Source organism: Rhinopithecus bieti, unplaced genomic scaffold, assembly GCF_001698545.2.
Source record: "Rhinopithecus bieti isolate Rb0 unplaced genomic scaffold, ASM169854v2 scaffold_29388, whole genome shotgun sequence".
Taxonomy (NCBI): domain Eukaryota; kingdom Metazoa; phylum Chordata; class Mammalia; order Primates; family Cercopithecidae; genus Rhinopithecus; species Rhinopithecus bieti.
In genome coordinates, this window is record NW_016813389.1 from 1,930,089 (window position 1) to 1,948,716 (window position 18,628).

Below are 18,628 nucleotides of genomic sequence, written 5' to 3' on the forward strand. Positions count from 1 at the left end.
CCAGCCCCAGCCCCGGCCCGGCCCGGCCCGGCCCCAGTGCCATCGCCCAGCCCCCAAGCCCCACTCCAGCCCTAGTCCTAGCCCGGCCCCGGTGCCATCCCCCGGCCTCCATCCTCCATCCTCCATCCCCTGGTCCTAGCCCAGCCCTAGTGCCATCTCCCAGCCCCAGCCCCAGCTTCCAGCCTCAGCCCCGCCCCGCCCCGCCCCTGCCTACCCTCCCGGCTAAGACTCCGCTTCTGCCCGCAGCACTCGGCGAAGAGGCAGTAGAGACGCGGGTAGATGTAGCCGGTGAGGACGCCGGCCAGGGCCAGTCCCAGGCTGATGGGCTCCACCGCCTGCACCACGGACGCCGCCAGCAGCAGCAGGCCCAACGCGGCCCGGCCTAGCTTCATGCCCGGACCCGCGCCACCCTGCGCGTTCTCGCGCCGACCGCGAACCAGTACCGCCGCCAGACCCGCGCTTCCGGTTCCTCCTCGCGCGGAGGCCATCTTTCTTCAGGGCAGCCCTCCTCCCGACGCCGGCGTCCGCCATCTTTGGTCGGTACAAAGCCCTGTTTTGCTTCCGGAAGGTCGGTTCTGCGCCGCCCCCGCCACGTGTTTTTGTTTGTTTATTTTAAAGTAATGGACGTTATTTTTGCCGGGCGTGGTGGCTCACGCCTGTAATCCCAGCCCTTTGGGAGGCTGAGGCGGGTGGATCGCCTGAGGTCAGGAGTTCAAGACCAGCCTCACCAACATGGTGAAACCACGTCTTCTACTAAAAATATAAAATTAGCCAGGTGTGGTGGTAGGCACCTAGCTACTGGGGAGGCTGACGCATGAGAATCGCTTGAGCCCAGGAGGCACAGGTTGCAGTGAGCTGAGATCTCACCACTACGGTCCAGCCTGGGCGACAGAGCAAGACTGTGTCCCGCCCCCCCCCAAAAAAAAATAATGGACGTTAATTTTTAGAACAGATTTACAGAAAAAATTGATAAGATAGTACAGAGTTCCCATGTGCCACACCTCCCTGCAATTACCCCGTTACTAAATTCTTACATTATTAATGTATTACATTTGTTAAAATTAACGAAGCACTGTTGTTATATTAACTAAAGTGTACAGTTTATTCGGATTTCCTTCCTTTTACTTAATTCCTTTTTCTGCCCCAGGTTTCCATTCAGGATACATGAATTTGTTATGTCTTAGACTCCTGTTAGTGACAGTATCTCAGCCTTTTGTTTTTATTTTTATTTTAGCTGGAGTACAGTGGTGTGATCTCAGCTCATTGCAACCTCCGCCTCCCAGGTTCGAGTGATTCTTCTGTCTCAGCCTCCCGAGCAGCTGGGATTACAGGCATACACCACCATGCCTGGCTAATTTTTGTATTTTTGGTAAAGACGGGGTTTCACGATGTTGGCCAGGATGGTCTCGATCTCCTGACCTTGTGATTCGCCCACCTCAGCCTCCCAAAGTGCTGGGATTACAGGTGTGGGCCACCATGCCTGGCCTCAGCCTTTTATTTTTGATGACCTTGATAGTTTTGAGGAGTACTGGCACAATCTTTGGTAGGCTGGCCCTCTATTCGAATTTGATGTTTTTCTCAGGATTAGACTAGTGCTATGGGGTTTTGGAAGGAAGATCACAGAGGTAAAGTGCTATGCTCATCACATCCTACCAAGGAAGGGTTCTTACTGTCAACATTACTTATCACCGTTGGTGCTGACTTGATCACTTGACTGAGGTAGTGTTTGTCAAGTCTCCACACTATACACTTATTCTTCTCCCCACCCCTCTTTTCTCTACTGTACTCTTTGGAAGGAGGTCCCATGCACAGCCCACACATTAAGGAGTTGGGGATTTTGCTCCACCTCCTTGGGGGCAGAGTATCTGCAGAGATTATCTGGAACTCTGCATGGGAGATTTGTTTCTTCTCCCCCATGTATTCATTTACATCAGTATGGACCATTGTTATTTTATCCTTTGTGTTATAATACAGTACTAATTTTTTTTTTCCTCACATTGTTCTCATTTCAGCCTCGGGGAATTTAAGTAGTTCTTTGTGCTCCTTTGACCTACACCCAGTGTATACCAGTTTATTTGGGTTTGAGTGCTTCTTTCCTTTCTGCCACTACAGGATGCTCCAGGCTCATCTTGTGTGTTTCCTGCCCCAGTCCTAGAATCCTATTTCTTTTTTTTTTTGAGATGGGAGTCTCACTGTGTCGCCCAGGCTGGAGTGCAGTGGCTGGATCTCAGCTGACTGCAAGCTCCGCCTCCTGGGTTTACGCCATTCTCCTGCCTCAGCCTCCCGAGTAGCTGGGACTACAGGCGCCCGCCACCTCGCCCGGCTAGTTTTTTGTATTTTTTAGTAGAGACGGGGTTTCACAGTGTAAGCCAGGATGGTCTCGATCTCCTGACCTCATGATCCACCCGTCTCGGCCTCCCAAAGTGCTGGGATTACAGGCTTGAGCCACCGCGCCCGGCCTAGAATCCTATTTCTACGAGGAACGCTGATTCCTTTCATTGTAGAATGGCATTAGAAACTGGCTGGGCATGGTGGCTCGTGCCTGTAATCCAGCACTGTGGGAGGCTGAGGCAGGTGGATCACCTGAGGTCAGGAGTTTGGGACCAGCCTGACCAATATGGTGAAACCCCATCTCTACTGAAAATACAAAATAATTAGCTGGGCATGGTGGCGTGTGCCTGTAGTCCCGGTTACGCAGCAGGCTGAAACAGGAGAATTCTTTGAACTCAGGAGGTGGAGGCTGCAGTGAGCCGAGATCATGCCACTGTACTCCAGCCTGGGTGACAGAGCAAGACTCCATCTCAAAAAAAGAAAAAAAAAAAAAAAGAGAAACCAAGGTCTGGGTGCTAGGTGTGCTTCTTACTGAGATGTCATTTCTTTCAGGCAGTCTCAGCTGACAGAACAAAAAAATGTGTATATATACTATTAAACACACATCTATAAATATTTCTAGGTAAACATCTGTACTTGTATTAAGCTAAACATGAGCTCATGCTGACATCTCCAACTCTAATCCATTACACGGATCATTGGAGCCTCCTCCCCTTGCTTATCTGTGAATTCCCACCCCAACAGTGAGAGACCTGGCTCCCTCCATCTGGCGGCCACTTTTAAGCTGGGTAAAAGATTACTCATTTTCCAGCAAAGGGAACTCTGGCAAGTGAGAACTGTTGATCATCCACTTACTTGCCTGTTCATCCCATAAACACGTGTTGCATTGTTGGGTGCCAGATGTGCTAGGCCTTTAGTATTCATCTTGGGTTACCCCTGTACATCGTTGGGACCTGTTAAATGCTAGTTGAAATATCCTGAAAATATTTTTTAAGGTTCAACTTTTTCATATTGGAGTTAAAATAATACTTTTGTGCATTTGTTACAAGCCAGACACTATAGGGATCATTCATAGTTTTGAGGACTGCCTATGTGTCAGATTGTGGGCTATGCCCTGGGGTTTCAAATTTAAAAATTAGGCACACAAGGTTCCTGCCTTCACTGACCACATTCAAGTGGAGGTGGAAAAAAAAATCTCCACTTTACAGATGAGAAAACTGAGGCTAAGAGTGAAAAGGATCTGTCCAAGGACACAATTAGTAAGCTGTGAGCTGGGCTCAGATGTGACTCCTGGGCCAAACCACCATAACCACAATATCTGCTCTAAATCCGCCCGTAAGCCAATCTGCTCTTTCCTATTCCGGACCCATGTGGATGCCTCAGGAAAAATGAGGGCATAGGTAAGAAGGTACTTGACAGTTAGCAGGTTGCAGCATGTCTATGACATTTGAAATAAATGAGAAAATCCATCTCAGCAATTCAATTTTACATTTAAGCTACCCAAACCATGGGCTTTGAAAACATTACCTGATGTTGGTATAAGGAAACATAATACAAACAATATGGTTGGATTCATTTTGAAATTTAATAATTAAATTCTAATAGTAATAAGAAACATAGTTTATGCTTTTTCTTTTTTAATGAAAACAAACAAGTAATTTTGTAAAAGTCAGAAAACACCAGTATCCTTCTGATCTCATCCTAGATTTTTCTGTCAGTTGGACCCACTCTAATCAATGGAGGATGCATTTCTGACCCCATCCCAGATATGTGAAAGCAGAAGACATGATGCATCTATAATAATGAAAGCACAATCTAAAGGATATTATCACACCGTGAACAGTTTCTTCCTGACCCAGAGCAAATATTAAGAGAAAGACAATATATTTACAAACAAGATTTAATAACGCTCACAAGAATAGAGTTTGCCCCCAAATGGAAAATTACACATTGTTTTGTTTTAAAAAGTTATAAATTTAGTGCCTGAAAAATCCAGCAGGTAAGCAGGAGGACTAATAAGGCCTGTTTCTGGAACTGTTCGCTAGCAAATGAGCACGCTCTGTCCAGGAAGCCATTTTTCTTTCCTTTTTTTTTGAGACAGTTTCGCTCTTGTTGCCCAGGCTAGAGTGCAATGGTACAATCTCGGCTCACCGCAACCTCTGCCTCTCGGGTTCAAGTGATTCTCCTGCCTCAGCTTCCCGAGTAGCCGGGACTACAGGCATGTGCCACCACGCCTGGCTAACTTTTTTGTATTTTTAGTAGAGACAGGGTTTCTCCATGTTTGTCAGGCTGGTCTCAAACTCCCGACCTCAGGTGATCCGCCCGCCTCGGCCTCCCAAAGTGCTGGGATTACAGGCCTGAGCCACCGCGCCCGGCCAGGAAGCCGTGTTTCATGGGAGGGATATAGGGAGAGGAAGGCGCTATTTACATCCCACTCTGCACAGCTCAGTACCGCCTATTCATTTTCTTGAACTTCTCATAATGATAGTCATCAGTTGCCTTCTCGTTAGCAGGACGCTTGCGGTTAGGAGGGGACCCTGAGAAGGAAAATAATGGGAAAGGTGGTTTGCCATGCTGGAACCCACTGCTAGACTTTACTCCATGTAGGCAAAGACAACTGGCTGTTTCCTTCCCCACAGGAGCCCCAGCGCCTAATCCAGTGAACACAGTAGGGCCTCCGTAGATACTTATTTGTCTTTTTTTTTTGTTTTCTTATTTTGAGATGGAGTTTCACCCTGTTGCCCAGGCTAGAGTGTAATGGCATGATCTAAGCTCACTGCAACCTCCACCTCCCGGGTTCAAGCGGTTCTCTTGCCTCAGCCTCCTGAGTAGCTGGGATTACAGGCACCTGCCATGATGCCTGGCTAATTTTCATATTTTTAGTAGAGATGGGGTTTCACCATGTTGGCCAGGCTAGTCTCGAACTCCTGACCTTAGGTGATCTGCCTGCCTTAGCTCCCAAAGTGCTGGAATTATAAGTGTGGGCCACTGAGCCTGGCCAATACCTTTTTCTTTTCTTAAAAAAAAAAAGATGTGGTCTCATTCTGTCACACAGGCTAGAGTATAGTCATCCAGTCATAGCTCACTGTAGCCTTGAACTCTCAGTCTCAAGTGATCCTCCTGCCCCAGCTTCCCCAGCAGCTGAGACTACAAGTGTGAGGCACTGCACTCGGCTAACCTTATGAGTAGCTTTTATTTGTCCTTACTGAAATTTTCTGACTTCTTGAGTCTCTACTGTGCTTGAGAATATGAGATAGTATGCTTGATACTGAATTCTCAGAGCAATCCTAACAGGTAGGTTTTATTAGGATTCCCATGAGGAAACTGAGGCTTAGAAAGGGGAAGGCACATAGTCATGGTCCAGAGCATGGACTGGAACCCAGATGCCCCAGCTTCAGTGCCAACCTCCACACTGTCCCCCGCTGCACCCTGCCTCCATGGGCCACCACAGAGCTGAGCTCTCCAGGCAGCCCCGAGGCCTTTGTTGCACTCACGCTCAGGCTCTGGCTTCTCCGTGTCGCCTACTCTCAAGGGCCGGGCCTTGGGCTCTTCTTTGTTTCTCCGTATGGGTGCGTTGAGCTCTTCATGATAAACTGGACCCAAAGAGACCAGGGGACACGTTAGACGGAACATGAGGTTCCTAGGGACCTCAGCCCAAATAAGGGAAAGGGGGCAAGACCGCTCTCCCTGAGGGGCTTACATCTGTTGTGCTGCACGTAATTCACAGCCATGTTGGTAGGCACGAAGGAGGTCTCGCTGTCTTTCTTCTTGTTCTGCTGCTCTGCCAGCAGACGGGCCTTGGCATCCTCCGTGGAAATTATATTTTTAATTTTAGCACTATGGAGAGAAAGAAACCACACCACTTAGAAGATGATAGCACCTTACTACTCAGATGTGAGTGGTGAGGCTGGCAGCCCAGCAGGACATAAGAAAATCATGTGTCCTGGGACACAGCTCTCCAGTTTACCAAGCACACTTGTAGTCACATTCTCATGGAACTCTCACGGCCGTCAGAGAACCACAGTTACTCTGCTCTTCTGATCAAGAGCAAATTGAGCTTCAGAGAAGTAAAATGCTTAAGGCTCAAAGTTTGTAAGGCCGGAAAAGAGCCTAGAAGCCTCCCAACTTTCTACTGTACCAAAAGATTATTCTGACAATTGCACTTCTTCCATGACAATCCCCTCTTAAAGTGGATATTTTGTTTTAAGAAGGATCATGGGGAGAAGGGGTGGGTGAGCCTTTAACATGGCTCCTGCTAGAAGAAAACAGAAGAATAAAGGGCCTGATACAGCTGTCAACAGAGGCTAAAGAACCCCTTTTGCTTTCAGCAGCCAGGGGCCCTTACTACTCTGGCCAAGCCTTCAGCAAAACTTCTAGCAACAACCTGCCAGAGACAATCTCGTTTGTATTTGTAGGATTCTAAGGACACAGATAAGAACATGGGGTCTCACTACACTGCCCAGGCTGGTCTCGAACTCCTGGGCTGAAGTGATCCTTCCACCTTTGCCTCCCAAAGAGCTAGGATAACAGGCACAAATCACCATGTCTAGCCTTTTTTTTTAAAAAAAAAAGACAGGGTCTTACTTTGTCACCCAGGCTGGTATGCAGTGGTGCAATCATGGCTCACTGTAGCCTCAACTCTGAGCTCAAGTGAGAGCCCAGCTAATTTTTTAAATTTTTTGTAGAGACAGGAGTCTCACTATATTTATCAGGCTGGTCTCCTGGCCTCATGTGATCCTCCTGCCTTGGCCTCCCAAGTACTGGGATTATAGGCGTAAGCCACCACACCTGTCTCTCATAAATTTTTTTTTCTTTTGAGATAGAGTCTCATTCTGTCGCCAGACTGGAGTGCAGTGGCATGATCTTGGCTCACCGCAACCTCCACCTCCCGGGTTCAAGCAATTTCCTGCCTCAGACTCCTAAGTAGCTGGGATTACAGGTGCCCGCCACCATGCCCAGCTAATTTTTGTATTTTTAGTAGAGATGGGGTTCCACCATCTTGGCCAGGCTGGTCTTGAACTCCTGACCTTGTGATCCACCCACCTCAGCCTCCCAAAGTGCTGGGATTACAGGCATGAGCCACCGCGCCTGGCCTGTCCCCCATAACTTTTAACCGGAAAGCACTGTGTCTTCTGCCTATGGGTCTCAAACATACTCGATGCCCAGGTCCACCTCAGGAATGCCACTCAGCATCTGGTTGGAAAGCATCTCCTCAGTCTTCTTTGCTGAGGAAACACGGATGTTTTCGGGAAGTTCATAAAGACAGTCCTCTGCATTCTTTGGCTTAACTTTCTGTTCCTCATGTTCCACGATCCCTTTCCTCTTCTTTAGCTCTGTCTCAATGTACTTCATCCTGAAGTGAGAAACCCACAGGGCTCAGGGAGGGGCGGGAAACACACACCAGGTCTCCTCTAAATTAGTGGTCCCCAACACTGGCCCACAGACCAGTGACGGTCCATGGAGAAACCAGAAAAATACAAAATAACTTGAGTTTTTTCATCAAGTTAGAAATTTTCCAGTTAAAGAAGCACCAACCTATGAGGTTATGTCCCTCTAATCTAATGGTGTTAGGATGTACAGGTTCTTTGAAGACAGAAAGATGATAGTTTGCCAACAGCTTTGTTGGCTAAATAAAAAGTAGGCAAGTCCATGTTTTATCCCTGCAATGTTTTGGGGAAATATTACTAGTCATGAAACCACCTTTGAAAAGAAGTTTTATTTTTTGTTTTCGGAGATGGAGTTTCACTCTTGTTGCCCAGGCTGGAGTGCAATGGCGAGATCTCAGCTTACTACAACCTCCACCTCCCAGGTTCAAGCGATTCTCCTGCCTCAGCCTCCCGAGTAGCTGGGATTACAGGTGCCCACCACCACATCCGGCTAATTTTGTATTTTCAGTAGGGACGGGGTTTCTCCATGTTGGTCAGTCTGGTCACCTCCCCACCTCAGGTGATTTGCCTGCCTCGGCCTCCCAAAGTGCTGGGATTATAGGCGAGAACCACCATGCCCAGCCTGAAAAGACCTTTTAGGAGGTTTTCAAAGTTCTTAAGCTGGGAGGTAGAAACAGAGGGGCCAACTTTGACATCTTCTAGAAAATTCTAGAAATGTCATCTGTTGACTAAATATCTTGGACTCTGACTGGGGTCCAGCCCCAATTGCTCATAGCCAAACAGACTGACACTTACATGTCTGCATCCTCATCCCGTCTGTTGGTTTCTGCAGAAAACGATGTCCCCAGGTGCAGGTCCTCCTCTTCACTGATCCTGAAGGGAGAGAACAGTAAGAAAGAGCTTTCAAGTCACAACTCAGTGAAGCTGAGTTTTATGTTCTAAGAAGAAAACAAAGACACAAGCATTTATAATATACCATTTATGGTTGGCGAAAAAAAAAAGCTATAGTATAACATGTAAATGAAAGAAACTCTAGAAATATATGCAAGCAAACTGTTGGCTGCTAGTGATACCTCCAAGGATTGAGTGGATACACTTATCCTTAGGTATCCATGGGCGATTGGTTCTAGTGCCCCCTCAAGGATACCGAAATCTGCAGATAGTGAAGTCCCTTATATAAAATAGTGTAATATCTGCATCTAGTCTACGCACATACTACCATCTGCTTTAAATCATCTCTAGATTACTTTTAATACCTAATTCAATATAAATGCTATATAGTTGTCACAAAAGTACACAGTGTACTTTTATTTTTTAAACTTTTGAATTATTTGATTTATTTATTTATTTATTTATTTTTTGAGACGGAGTCTCTCTCTGTCGCCCGGGCTGGAGTGCAGTGGCTGGATCTCAGCTCACTGCAAACTCCGCCTCCCGGGTTTATGCCATTCTCCTGCCTCAGCCTCCGGAGTAGCTGGGACTACAGGCACCCGCCACCTCGCCCGGCTAGTTTTTTGTATTTTTTAGTAGAGACGGGGTTTCACCGTGTTAGCCAGGATGGTCTCGATCTCCTGACCTCGTGATCTGCCCATCTTGACCTCCCAAAGTGCTGGGATTACAGGCTTGAGCCACCGCGCCCGGCCTAATTTATTTATTTATTGAGATGGGTCTCACTCTGTCGCCCAGGCTGGAGTACAGTGGTGCGATCTCAGCTCACTGCAACCTCGCCTCCCGAGTTCAAGCAATTCTCCTGCCTCAGCCTCCTGAGTAACTGGGATTACGGGCACCCACCACAACGCCCGGCTAACTTCTGTATTTTTATTTTTTATTTATTTATTTTTTTTGAGACGGAGTCTCGCTCTGTCGCCCAGGCTGGAGTGCAGTGGCCGGATCTCAGCTCACTGCAAGCTCCGCCTCTCGGGTTTACGCCATGCTCCTGCCTCAGCCTCCCGAGTAGCTGGGACTACAGACGCCTGCCACCTCGCCTGGCTCATTTTTTGTATTTTTAGTAGAGACAGGGTTTCACCGTGTTAGCCAGGATGGTCTCAATCTCCTGACCTCGTGATCTGCCTGTCTCGGCCTCCCAAAGTGCTGGGATTACAGGCTTGAGCCACCGCGCCTGGCAACTTTTGTATTTTTAAAAGAGACAGTGTTTCACCATATTGGTCAGGCTGGTCTCGAACTCCTGACCTCAGGTAATCCGCCTGCCTCAGCCTCCCGAAGTGCTGGCATTACAGGCATGAGCCACCACAGCTGGCCTGAATGTATTATTTTTGTTAATTGTTTTTATATGAAACTTCCCTCATGGGTTCACTTATTTTATTTTTTTGAGACAGGGTCTTTCTCTGTCACCCAGGCTGGAGTGCAGTGGTGTGATCACGGCTCACTCTAGCCTCAACCTCCCTGACTCAAGCAATTCTCCCACTTTAACTTCCTGAGTTGCTGGGACTACAGGCACATACCACCACACCCAGAGATACACATACACACATACACGTATATATACACGTACACATGTACATGTGTGTACATATATATGTACATGTATTTCTTTTTTTTTTTGTAGAGACAAGGGTCTCACTATGTTGCCCAGGTTGGTCTTAAACTCCTGGACTCAAGCTAGCCTCAGCCTCCCAAAGTGTTGGGATTTTTTTTTTTTTTTTTTTTTTTGAGACGGAGTCTCGCTCTGTCCCCTGGCTGGAGTGCAGTGGCGCGATCTCGGCTCACTGCAAGCTCCGCTTCCTGGGTTCCTGCCATTCTCCTGCCTCAGCCTCCTGAGTGGCTGGGACTACAGGCGCCCGCCACCGCGCCCGGCTAATTTTTTGTATTTTAGTAGGGACGGGGTTTCACCGTGGTCTCGATCTCCTGACCTTGTGATCCGCCCACCTCGGCCTCCCAAAGTGCTGGGATTACAGGCGTGAGCCACCACGCCCGGCAAAGTGTTGGGATTATAGGCATCAGTCATCATGCCTACAACACACTTTTACAAAAGGAGTCTACCAGCTTGGCTCTAAGTTAACTTTTAAAGACTTTCTGTTTTCTTTGTTTTTAAATAACATAGCCTTTGCAAAGCACAAAACCTGCTTCGAGATGTCCCACTAATGCTGCTGCTACAGGCCTCTGTTCTCTGAGGGAACCTAGACCCAGGCAGCGGCTAAAGGTGAATTTGCATATAAGCCTATCCTGCACTTACTTTTCTTTGCCCCTTTCCTTCAGTTTCTTCATATCCACCATACCACCTGTCTTCATCTGAAAGGGATCATCCTGTGGAAAGCAAACACAGTTAAGAGGAAGCATCTAAATAAATGGTAGTGGAATTTGTTTTTTTGTAAAGCATACTCACTCACTGAAGAGCACTGCAGGGAGGGTTGCCATCACTACCCAGGGAAGACCCCATAACTACCCAGGGAAGACCCCATAACTACCCAGGGAAGACCCCATAACTACCCAGGGAAGACCCCATAACTTACCACTAGAGTTGTCTCCTCTTGTACCTTCTCTCCCACCAGCAGGGCCACAGCACTGAGCAAAACCAAAAACGGGAGAGGGAGAGAGAGAAATGGCATAATTCAGAGATGAGGAGGAACTCTCTCAGGTATGTGGATTGCAACATTAGTGCAAGGGTGGGATTTGAAGGGCGGGCAGGCAAGCCGGCTGGAAAAGCCTATAAGCATAAAACAGGGCTCAACAAGCACCGTACATGCTGGAAGAAGGGTGGGCTGGTGGTGAAGTGGTACACTGTCCCACTTTCCTGTAAAGCCATTTGGCATTATCTTGGCCCGGAAATCTCATTTCTAAGGTACTCTCATCATGGAAAGTGCAGCTAAAGATAATTTTTTTTTTTTAAATTGAGATGGAGTCTCGCTCTGTTGCCCAGGCTGGAGTACAGTGGCGCGATCTCTGCTCACTTTGCAAGCTCTGCCTCCCGGGTTCACGCCATTCTCCTGCCTCAGCCTCCCCAGTAGCTGGGACTACAGGCGCCCGCCACCATGCCCAGCTAATTTTTTGTATTTTTAGTGGAGGCGGGGTTTCATCCTGTTAGCCAGGATGGCCTCGATCTCCTGACCTCGTGATCTGCCCCCTCGGCCTCCCAAAGTGCTGGGATTACAGGCGTGAGCCACCGCGCCCAGCCAAGATAAATTTAAAAGGATATACACTGCAACCTTATTTGATAGTAAAAATTTACAAAATCACCTACATGTCCCAAAATAGGGGATTTGTTAACAAATTACGATGCACACATCTGGTGGAATATTACGCAGCCATTAAGAAGGTTTTCTGAAAAATACTCCACAATATGGGTGAATGCCTATAATGTCATAATGAGTTGAAAAGAACAGGGAGTAAAAGTATATAGAAAGTTGTACACAATCTGAGAAAGAGAGAAAGAGAGAAAACAGATTGGAAAGAGTATTAAATACTAATACCATGGCACTCTCGGGTGGCTTTGCAAGGAAAAAAAAAAATGTTAACACTGGTCACTTCCGGAATGGAGAATTATGGGTGCTTTTCATTGTCTTGACTATACTTTTCTAAATTATACAAACTCTTAACGATCGATATGCATTTCACAATTAACTGGTTTTAAGAAAAAACGCGAGTTAGTGACCTGTTTCTATATCTCCGGAGCACACTCCAAGACGACACAGCTGAGGGCAGGTCCTGGTTAAACATTTGCAAAGAACGCTGTTCTCCAATTTGGGTAATGGAAAGTGTATAGTGTCTCGAGAAAAATCTACGTCTGAGGAGATATTTGCGACAGCGACCCGGACGCGGATGTGTCTGTCGTCCCCGCCTCCTCCTCCCGCCGTAGTACCCACCTCACCCCGTTGGGCCTCTTCCTCAAGTTCTGTACCTCTCTGGTCTCTTCCAGTTTTAATCTTTAAAAAAAAGAAGAAGGAGCAATGCATAGGCTGAGTGACTCCCCGCGGAATCCAAAGCTAACAGAGCCACCAACAAGGCACCTTCGTGGGCATCCCAGCCCCGCTGCTGAGCTACCAGCACAGTGGTCCAGAGGACGACCCTGTGCCTAGACCCACCGGGAGTCAGAGCCACTGCGCATCCCGGAGGCATCTCTCCCAACTGTGCGGGCTTGGGACCGCGGCCTCACCACTTGAGCCTCAACTTCTGCGTCGGCAGAAGGAACCACCATCCGGGCTCAGTTAACAATGTCAGCGAAGCGCCCAGCCGGTGGTGAGTCCCCCAAGCAAGTCTCTCTCTACCAGGCCCATGGGACCCCCGCCCCAAACGCACCGAACCTCCTCTGAGTCCTGCTCATCTTCCTCTGACTCCGAGTCGCCCCGGCGGCGACGGAAAATCTTCCGGACGACCGGCATGCTGACAACCGCCCAACTGTCCAGCCGCAGTGCCTCTGCCCAGCGGCCCAGGCTGCTTCCGGCGCGCCGCAGAGCGGTCAGAGCCCCTGACCCGTCTGGCCCCGCCCCTGGCACGCACAGCCCGCGTGGCCACGGCCCCTCCCCTGGCGTCAGCCTCTTCCGATTGGACGGCGGAGGGAAGGAGGTGGGGCGTCGCCAGACCACCCCACAACCCTGCGCGGCGCAGCGGAGGGGGCGCGCTTGACTGACAGGCGGCGGCGGCGCGGTTGCGAGCGTAGGTGAGTTCCGGGCCGCCACCGGCCGCATCTGTGGGCCGGGCCTCTCAGAGCATTGGCGACGCCAGCCCGGCTCCGGGCTGACAGGGCCTGGCCTCGCCAGGTACGCCAGACGCTGCGGCCAGGTGAGCGGAGCCCGGGACCCCCGCCCGCCGCCGCCCCTCTCCCCTCCTCCGGTCGCCGTCCAGGGCCCCAGCACCCCACTCTGAGCCCACTGGAGGCTCGTGGCTTTTCCAGAACCAGGGCCGCCCCCCTTTTATTTCTGCCGGGGCCTGACCTAGCGTTGAAAGCATCCGCGTGGCGTCTCGCGTCTCGGGCGCTGACTTTTTTTTCCTCGGGCTCTGAGCCCTGACGTGCGTTTTTTTCTTTAGGAACAAAAGATGACCACTTCCCTGCGGTGCTGAATTAGAGTCCCAGCGCCGACCGCCTCACGAATAATGGCCCCCAGCTTCTCCGCGAGGAGGGGCGCGTCTGATGTTTTGAAGCCACGCAGGAGGGTTTGAGCCAGGGGGCTCCTCCTCGGTGCTTGCTGGCCACCCCCCTGGACTTTCACGGGCCTGGTTTTCCTCCTTTGGTCAGGACGTCTGTCGCTCTACCCTCTGCCTCTTCCCCCCCGAAGATACTGTGAGGATAAAGTTTATTTGAAAAACGGGTATCAGCAAACGCTTAGGAAATACCTAAATGCATAAATAATGGCTTCTTGGACTTTTAAGAACCCCTTAAGTAACAGTGGTTTTTCCTTTTCTCAGCGTCATCCCTTACTTTGAGATCTACCTCTTATTAAGCAGTTACCATGTGGCAGGCCCTGGGCAAAGCATAATCGTACTGAATTCTCCCAGCAATCCTTTGAGGTAGATTGTTTTTCGTTTTACAAATGAGAATGCGTAGTCTCTGAGGGGCAGTGCGTACCTCAAGTTACACAGCTAGGAAGTGGAACAGGAGTTGGTTGCAGGTCAGTCTCTGCAGCACGGTTTGCACAGGGCCTGGCACAGTACGAGTGCAGTAGATGTTTGCTGCTGCTGCAGCTGCTGTTACATCTCATTGGCTGGGGGGAAGGGCTGATGGGGACTGTTTGGGGTTCCCTCTTCGGGAAGACCATTCCAAAGCAGGGCAGCATTTCTGGAATGCCTTACGTTTTCTCTGGAACAGTCTCCAGTGAGATTGTTCTTTTCTTCCTTGGACTGGAAAAAATAGTAGACTCAGGACTTCTTGCACCAGCCTTTTATCTTTGGTCAAAATTCATATATTAAAGTCTCAAAGTCTTGCCCTTTGCAGACCGGTTCAGCCAAACCCAGATGCACCTGCACTCACTCGATGCAGAGTCCCTGTCAGATGATGGAGAGGCTCCTTGGGAATTGCTGCAGGAGTCCAGGGGTCAACGTCTGCAGCTCTCATGCTCTCAGAGGTGGCTCTGAATCTGCCCATCAAGCAGCCCATCCGCCAGGGGGTGCTGGACACTACTAAGGAAAGGGCAAGAAGGCAGGGGCATTTCTGGACCCTCCTCCTCAACTAAAGTCCCAGGGTACAGATGAGCTGCCCCACCCTTGCTCTGTGAGGCCAGAGGACCCAGTGATACCCACCACCTGTGCTGTGGCAGATCTAATTGAGTGCTGTTTAGCAAAAGGAATGTTGAAAAAGTGGCAGCTATGAATCTGGCAGTAAGTGGCTTTGCAAAGAGACTGCAGCCCAAGTCTCACTGGGCCCTTTTAAGGGTAGGATGAGACTGCCTCTCAAAAGGACCCTCCCAGAAATACAGGTTCTATGTAGTTCAAAGATGAGTCCAAGGTCTTAGTCTTGTTTGGGAGTTCAGTTGTTTAAAAAAATGTACAGATTCATCCTAGGTTTAGGTTGGTTTCCTAGCTCCTTTCTGAAGCCAGATGAAATGTTGGCTTGTTTCAGAGTTCAGGGAGCATTCATGTCCAGGTGGATTTGGGATCCAGCAACGTGATCCAGTTCACAGCCCAGCTATAGTCAGTATCCAATAAATGTATTTATTGGAGCAATGTATTCAACAGATACTTAGCATTTACTATATGAAGCAGGCACAGTTCTAAGTGCTTGAAATAAGTCAGTGAGCAAAAGAGACAAAAGATCCCTGATTAGTTGAGTGTATGTTCTGATAGTGAAGTATGTAAAGTGTGTTAGAAGATGCTAAGTACTGCAGAAAAGAAAAAGAGCAAGGTAAGGGAAATCACCTCTGGGAGGGTGGCAGGGTTGAGTTGCAAATTAAAATTAGCACATTCTGGTTTGGGATTTGGTTGTGAACATGACAGATAAAGCAGTGAATTGAATGATAGGATTGGGTTCCAGTTGCTGCCCAGTGGTTTGAAGGGTCTATAAGCTTGAACTTTATTTTACAAAGGCTTTTATTAGAGGGTACACCCTGAACTCAAGTCCTGATTGTGGAGTATTTAATAGTGATGAAAGAGCCAGGCTTTTCTTAGCTTTTTACCTTAGCAAGGCAAACAGATATCCAGATGGTTCTCATTAGTGTGAAGGAGGAAACTTGGAGAAACCATGCAAGTTGACAACAATTTTTTTTTTTTTTGAGACGGAGTCTTGCTCGGTCGCCCAGGCTGGCGTGCAGTGGTGCAATCTGGGGTCACTCCAACCTCCGCCTCCCAGGTTCAAGTGTTTCTCCTGCCTCAGCCTCCTGAGTAGCTGGGATTACAGGTCCCCACCACCACACCTGGCTAATTTTTGTATTTTTAGTAGAGACGGGTTTCGCCATATTGGCCAGGCTGGTCTCGAATTCCTGACCTTGAATGATCCGCCCACCTCTGCCTCCCAAAGTGCTGAGATTACAGGTATGAGCTACTGTGCCTGGCCAACAACAAATATTTAAAGACAGGAAAGTGGCAGTGCTCTTTGGCTTCAGTGAGCAGTCAGGGCTCAATAAATAGAAATTTCAGGAGAGCCAATTTCCATTATTGTAAAGACTTAGGTTTGAAGCAACTAGAGCTGCCCTCTGGCAAAAGGATGATTTTATCATCAATGATTGCTCAAACTGGGTTTGGAGAACAACCCAATAGGGCTTTTACAGAGCAGAGTTCTGCCTTAAGGGGAAGATGCATGGTTTCTAAACCCCCCTAAACTCTGAGATTGCGTGGGGGAAGCCAGCTGCCTGAACAGAGAGGATCTGATTTCAGGCCCCAGAAGTCATGATTTTCCTAGTTCTTAGCTTCTGCATCTCTAATATGAGTTTTTTCTAAGGTTTCTAGTCTGAGCTTCAAGACTGAGTTTCTGTTCATGCTTACCACCAAGTGTGAGGCTTTTAATGACCTGGGTCAGTGACTGGCTCCAGCCTAGGGTAGCCCCAAGCCTGTGCCTTCTCCAATTAAGGGATTCTTCCGGACAGAGCTCAGAGCAAAGGGCGGTAGCAGGCTTTGGGCTGCAGGGAGATACTGTCATATCCTAGACTGAAGGAAGTTAAGCTGAGCAGAAAAATGCTCTGAAGAATGACTCAGAAGAGGCTCTTGTGAGGAAGCTTCCTTGGAGTGTGCGTGTTTGGATTTGGGGAGGTGAAGGTCGTCCCCATGCTAGGCAGGCTGGGGCTGTTTGTGACATCATGGAGCTGAGCGTTTAGAGCACGGGCCTCAGGGCAGGTAGTCATGGGTTTGAATTATGTCTCTGCAACTCAGTAGCTGTGTGACCTCAGCCAGTTATTCCACCTCTCTGAGCCTCGGTGTCTCCATCGTTAGTGATGGAGATAGATTTAGTTTGGAACCTTGCCACCTCCCAGGGTGGTTGTGAGGGCCCAGTGAGGTCATATGTGAGAACACCAGACTAAGATGGTAGTGTCACTTCCAGTATTCAGGGCCATGGGGCAGGGGGCAGGGCAATGAGGAACCACAGAGGTGTGTGGGCAGCAGAGATCGTGGAGGTGCGGAGGCATGAGGAGGCCTGAGGGCTCTGCTTCGAGAGTCAGGATGGTGGCCTCCGAGTGAGGACTGGGTTAAGGGAAAGGGTGGGTGTGTCTGGGACTTAGGGAGAATGCTGTTGTGTGGAGGTGGAGTGAAGACAGCAGGAAGGAGAGAAAGGGTGTGTGCTGTGAGGGCCAGAGGGGAATGTGGAGGGGGTGGGCACACACCCTGTACAGGGCTGGGGGTGTGAGATGACTAATGTGGTTGGGGTCAACGTGGGCAGGACTGTGGGCATCGTTGTGTGGGTGGAAGGACCAGAAGTGTCACCCTCCCCATCCTGAGGTACTGGTTCCTTGCTGGGAGGAGAAGGATGTAGCCAGGACCTCTGGGAAACCATGAGTAACAGGCATCAGAGGCAGCCAGGTCCAGATGTGCTGCCTGCCTGGGCCCACAGGCTGTGCTGGCTGGTCCTTCCCCTGCTCCTCTTCAGGCCTTGCCCCTCCACTTTGCGCCTGTGGGTGGAGTGGCACTTTCCCCCTCCCTGGAGGCCCAGGGAAGGAAAGCTGCCTTTATGAGCCCGAAGCATCTTGTAGGTCTCCTGGGGCCAGCAATGGTGGGCTCTTTGCCGAAAGTCTCAGGCCTTCCTCCTCCTATCCTGTGCTCTCCTGCCCCAAGAGAGGAGGCTCTGGTGGGCCAGGAGGGCGGGGCACACCCTGCACCTTGCTGACTTGTCGCACAGTAGGTCCTATTCTGCGCGGCTGCACCTTGGAGCACGTTCTTTCAGCTGCACAGGTGTCTTTCCCTTTCAGCCTTTATGAAATGCCTGCTGTGCACACTCCATATATTTGCACAGAGGCACAAGTGGGACGGGAAGAGTGAGGAAAGCAGACACAACCTGCTGGCTTCCTGCTGTGTTGCTTCCTGTCTGGGACTTTCCATTCTTCCTCTGTGAGTTGAAAAACAGCCGCCCTTGCCCAGGAGGGTGGGTGAGCAAAGCCCTGGGTACTAGGCCTGGAGGCTCAGTGGGTGCTGGGTCCTGGATCCTGCGATGGGGCTGCCTGTCCCAGAAAGCCCCCTCCCTACTCCTACCTCAAAGGCGAGAAAGGGAATCTATTTTTTTTAAAAGTCAAACTTTTAAAGTTACAAGAAGAATACAGTGAACTCCCACTTACCCCTCACCTAGATTCACCAATTACAACATTTGCCTTATCTACTCTAGCTCTAATCTCTATACTTATTATCATAATTATTGCTGATTCAGGTAGGAGTAAGCTGCAGCCATGACAGTCCTTTTCCCCTGAATATCCCAGCAGGAATTAACATTATCATACATAACCAGAGAGTGAGTTCCACCTTTAGAAACTTTCTTCTTCTTTTTTTTTTTTGAGACAGAGTCTTGCTCTTGTCACCCAGATCTATCTCAAAAAAAAAAAAAA

At 49.2% G+C, this 18,628-nt stretch overlaps 3 protein-coding genes across 9 annotated transcripts in view; 1 reads left to right on the forward strand and 2 right to left on the reverse strand.

Annotated features, from left to right (window-relative positions):
- Positions 1-552, reverse strand: part of TOR1A (torsin family 1 member A) — a 12,747-nt gene extending 12,195 nt beyond the window's left edge. The window contains exon 1 of the mRNA XM_017848276.1: positions 215-552. Within this exon, the coding sequence (XP_017703765.1) occupies positions 215-488 (274 nt within the window). The 5' untranslated portion in view covers positions 489-552. The remainder of the gene's footprint in view (positions 1-214) is intronic.
- A 3,345-nt stretch (positions 553-3,897) lies between these two features.
- Positions 3,898-13,167, reverse strand: CUNH9orf78 (chromosome unknown C9orf78 homolog). The gene is made up of 9 exons (XM_017848282.1): positions 12,972-13,167; positions 12,539-12,598; positions 11,189-11,240; positions 10,912-10,982; positions 8,514-8,591; positions 7,487-7,684; positions 6,032-6,168; positions 5,826-5,924; positions 3,898-4,868 (listed from the first exon to the last, which is right to left on the reverse strand). The coding sequence occupies exons 1-9, from the start codon at positions 13,052-13,054 to the stop codon at positions 4,777-4,779; spliced, it is 870 nt and encodes a 289-aa protein (XP_017703771.1). The 5' UTR covers positions 13,055-13,167; the 3' UTR covers positions 3,898-4,776.
- Positions 13,168-13,244: 77 nt separating this feature from the next.
- The window catches only part of USP20 (ubiquitin specific peptidase 20), a 41,207-nt gene continuing 35,823 nt past the window's right edge, over positions 13,245-18,628 (forward strand). For 4 of the 7 annotated variants that reach the window (XR_001880707.1, XR_001880708.1, XR_001880706.1 and 1 more), the window contains exon 1: positions 13,245-13,332. The gene's annotated coding sequence lies outside the window, so the exon portion shown is untranslated. Of the gene's footprint in view, positions 13,333-13,355; positions 13,455-13,700; positions 13,954-18,001; positions 18,141-18,628 lie in introns of those variants that run through there. The other 3 variants (XM_017848280.1, XM_017848278.1, XM_017848279.1) reach the window with 3 other exon arrangements.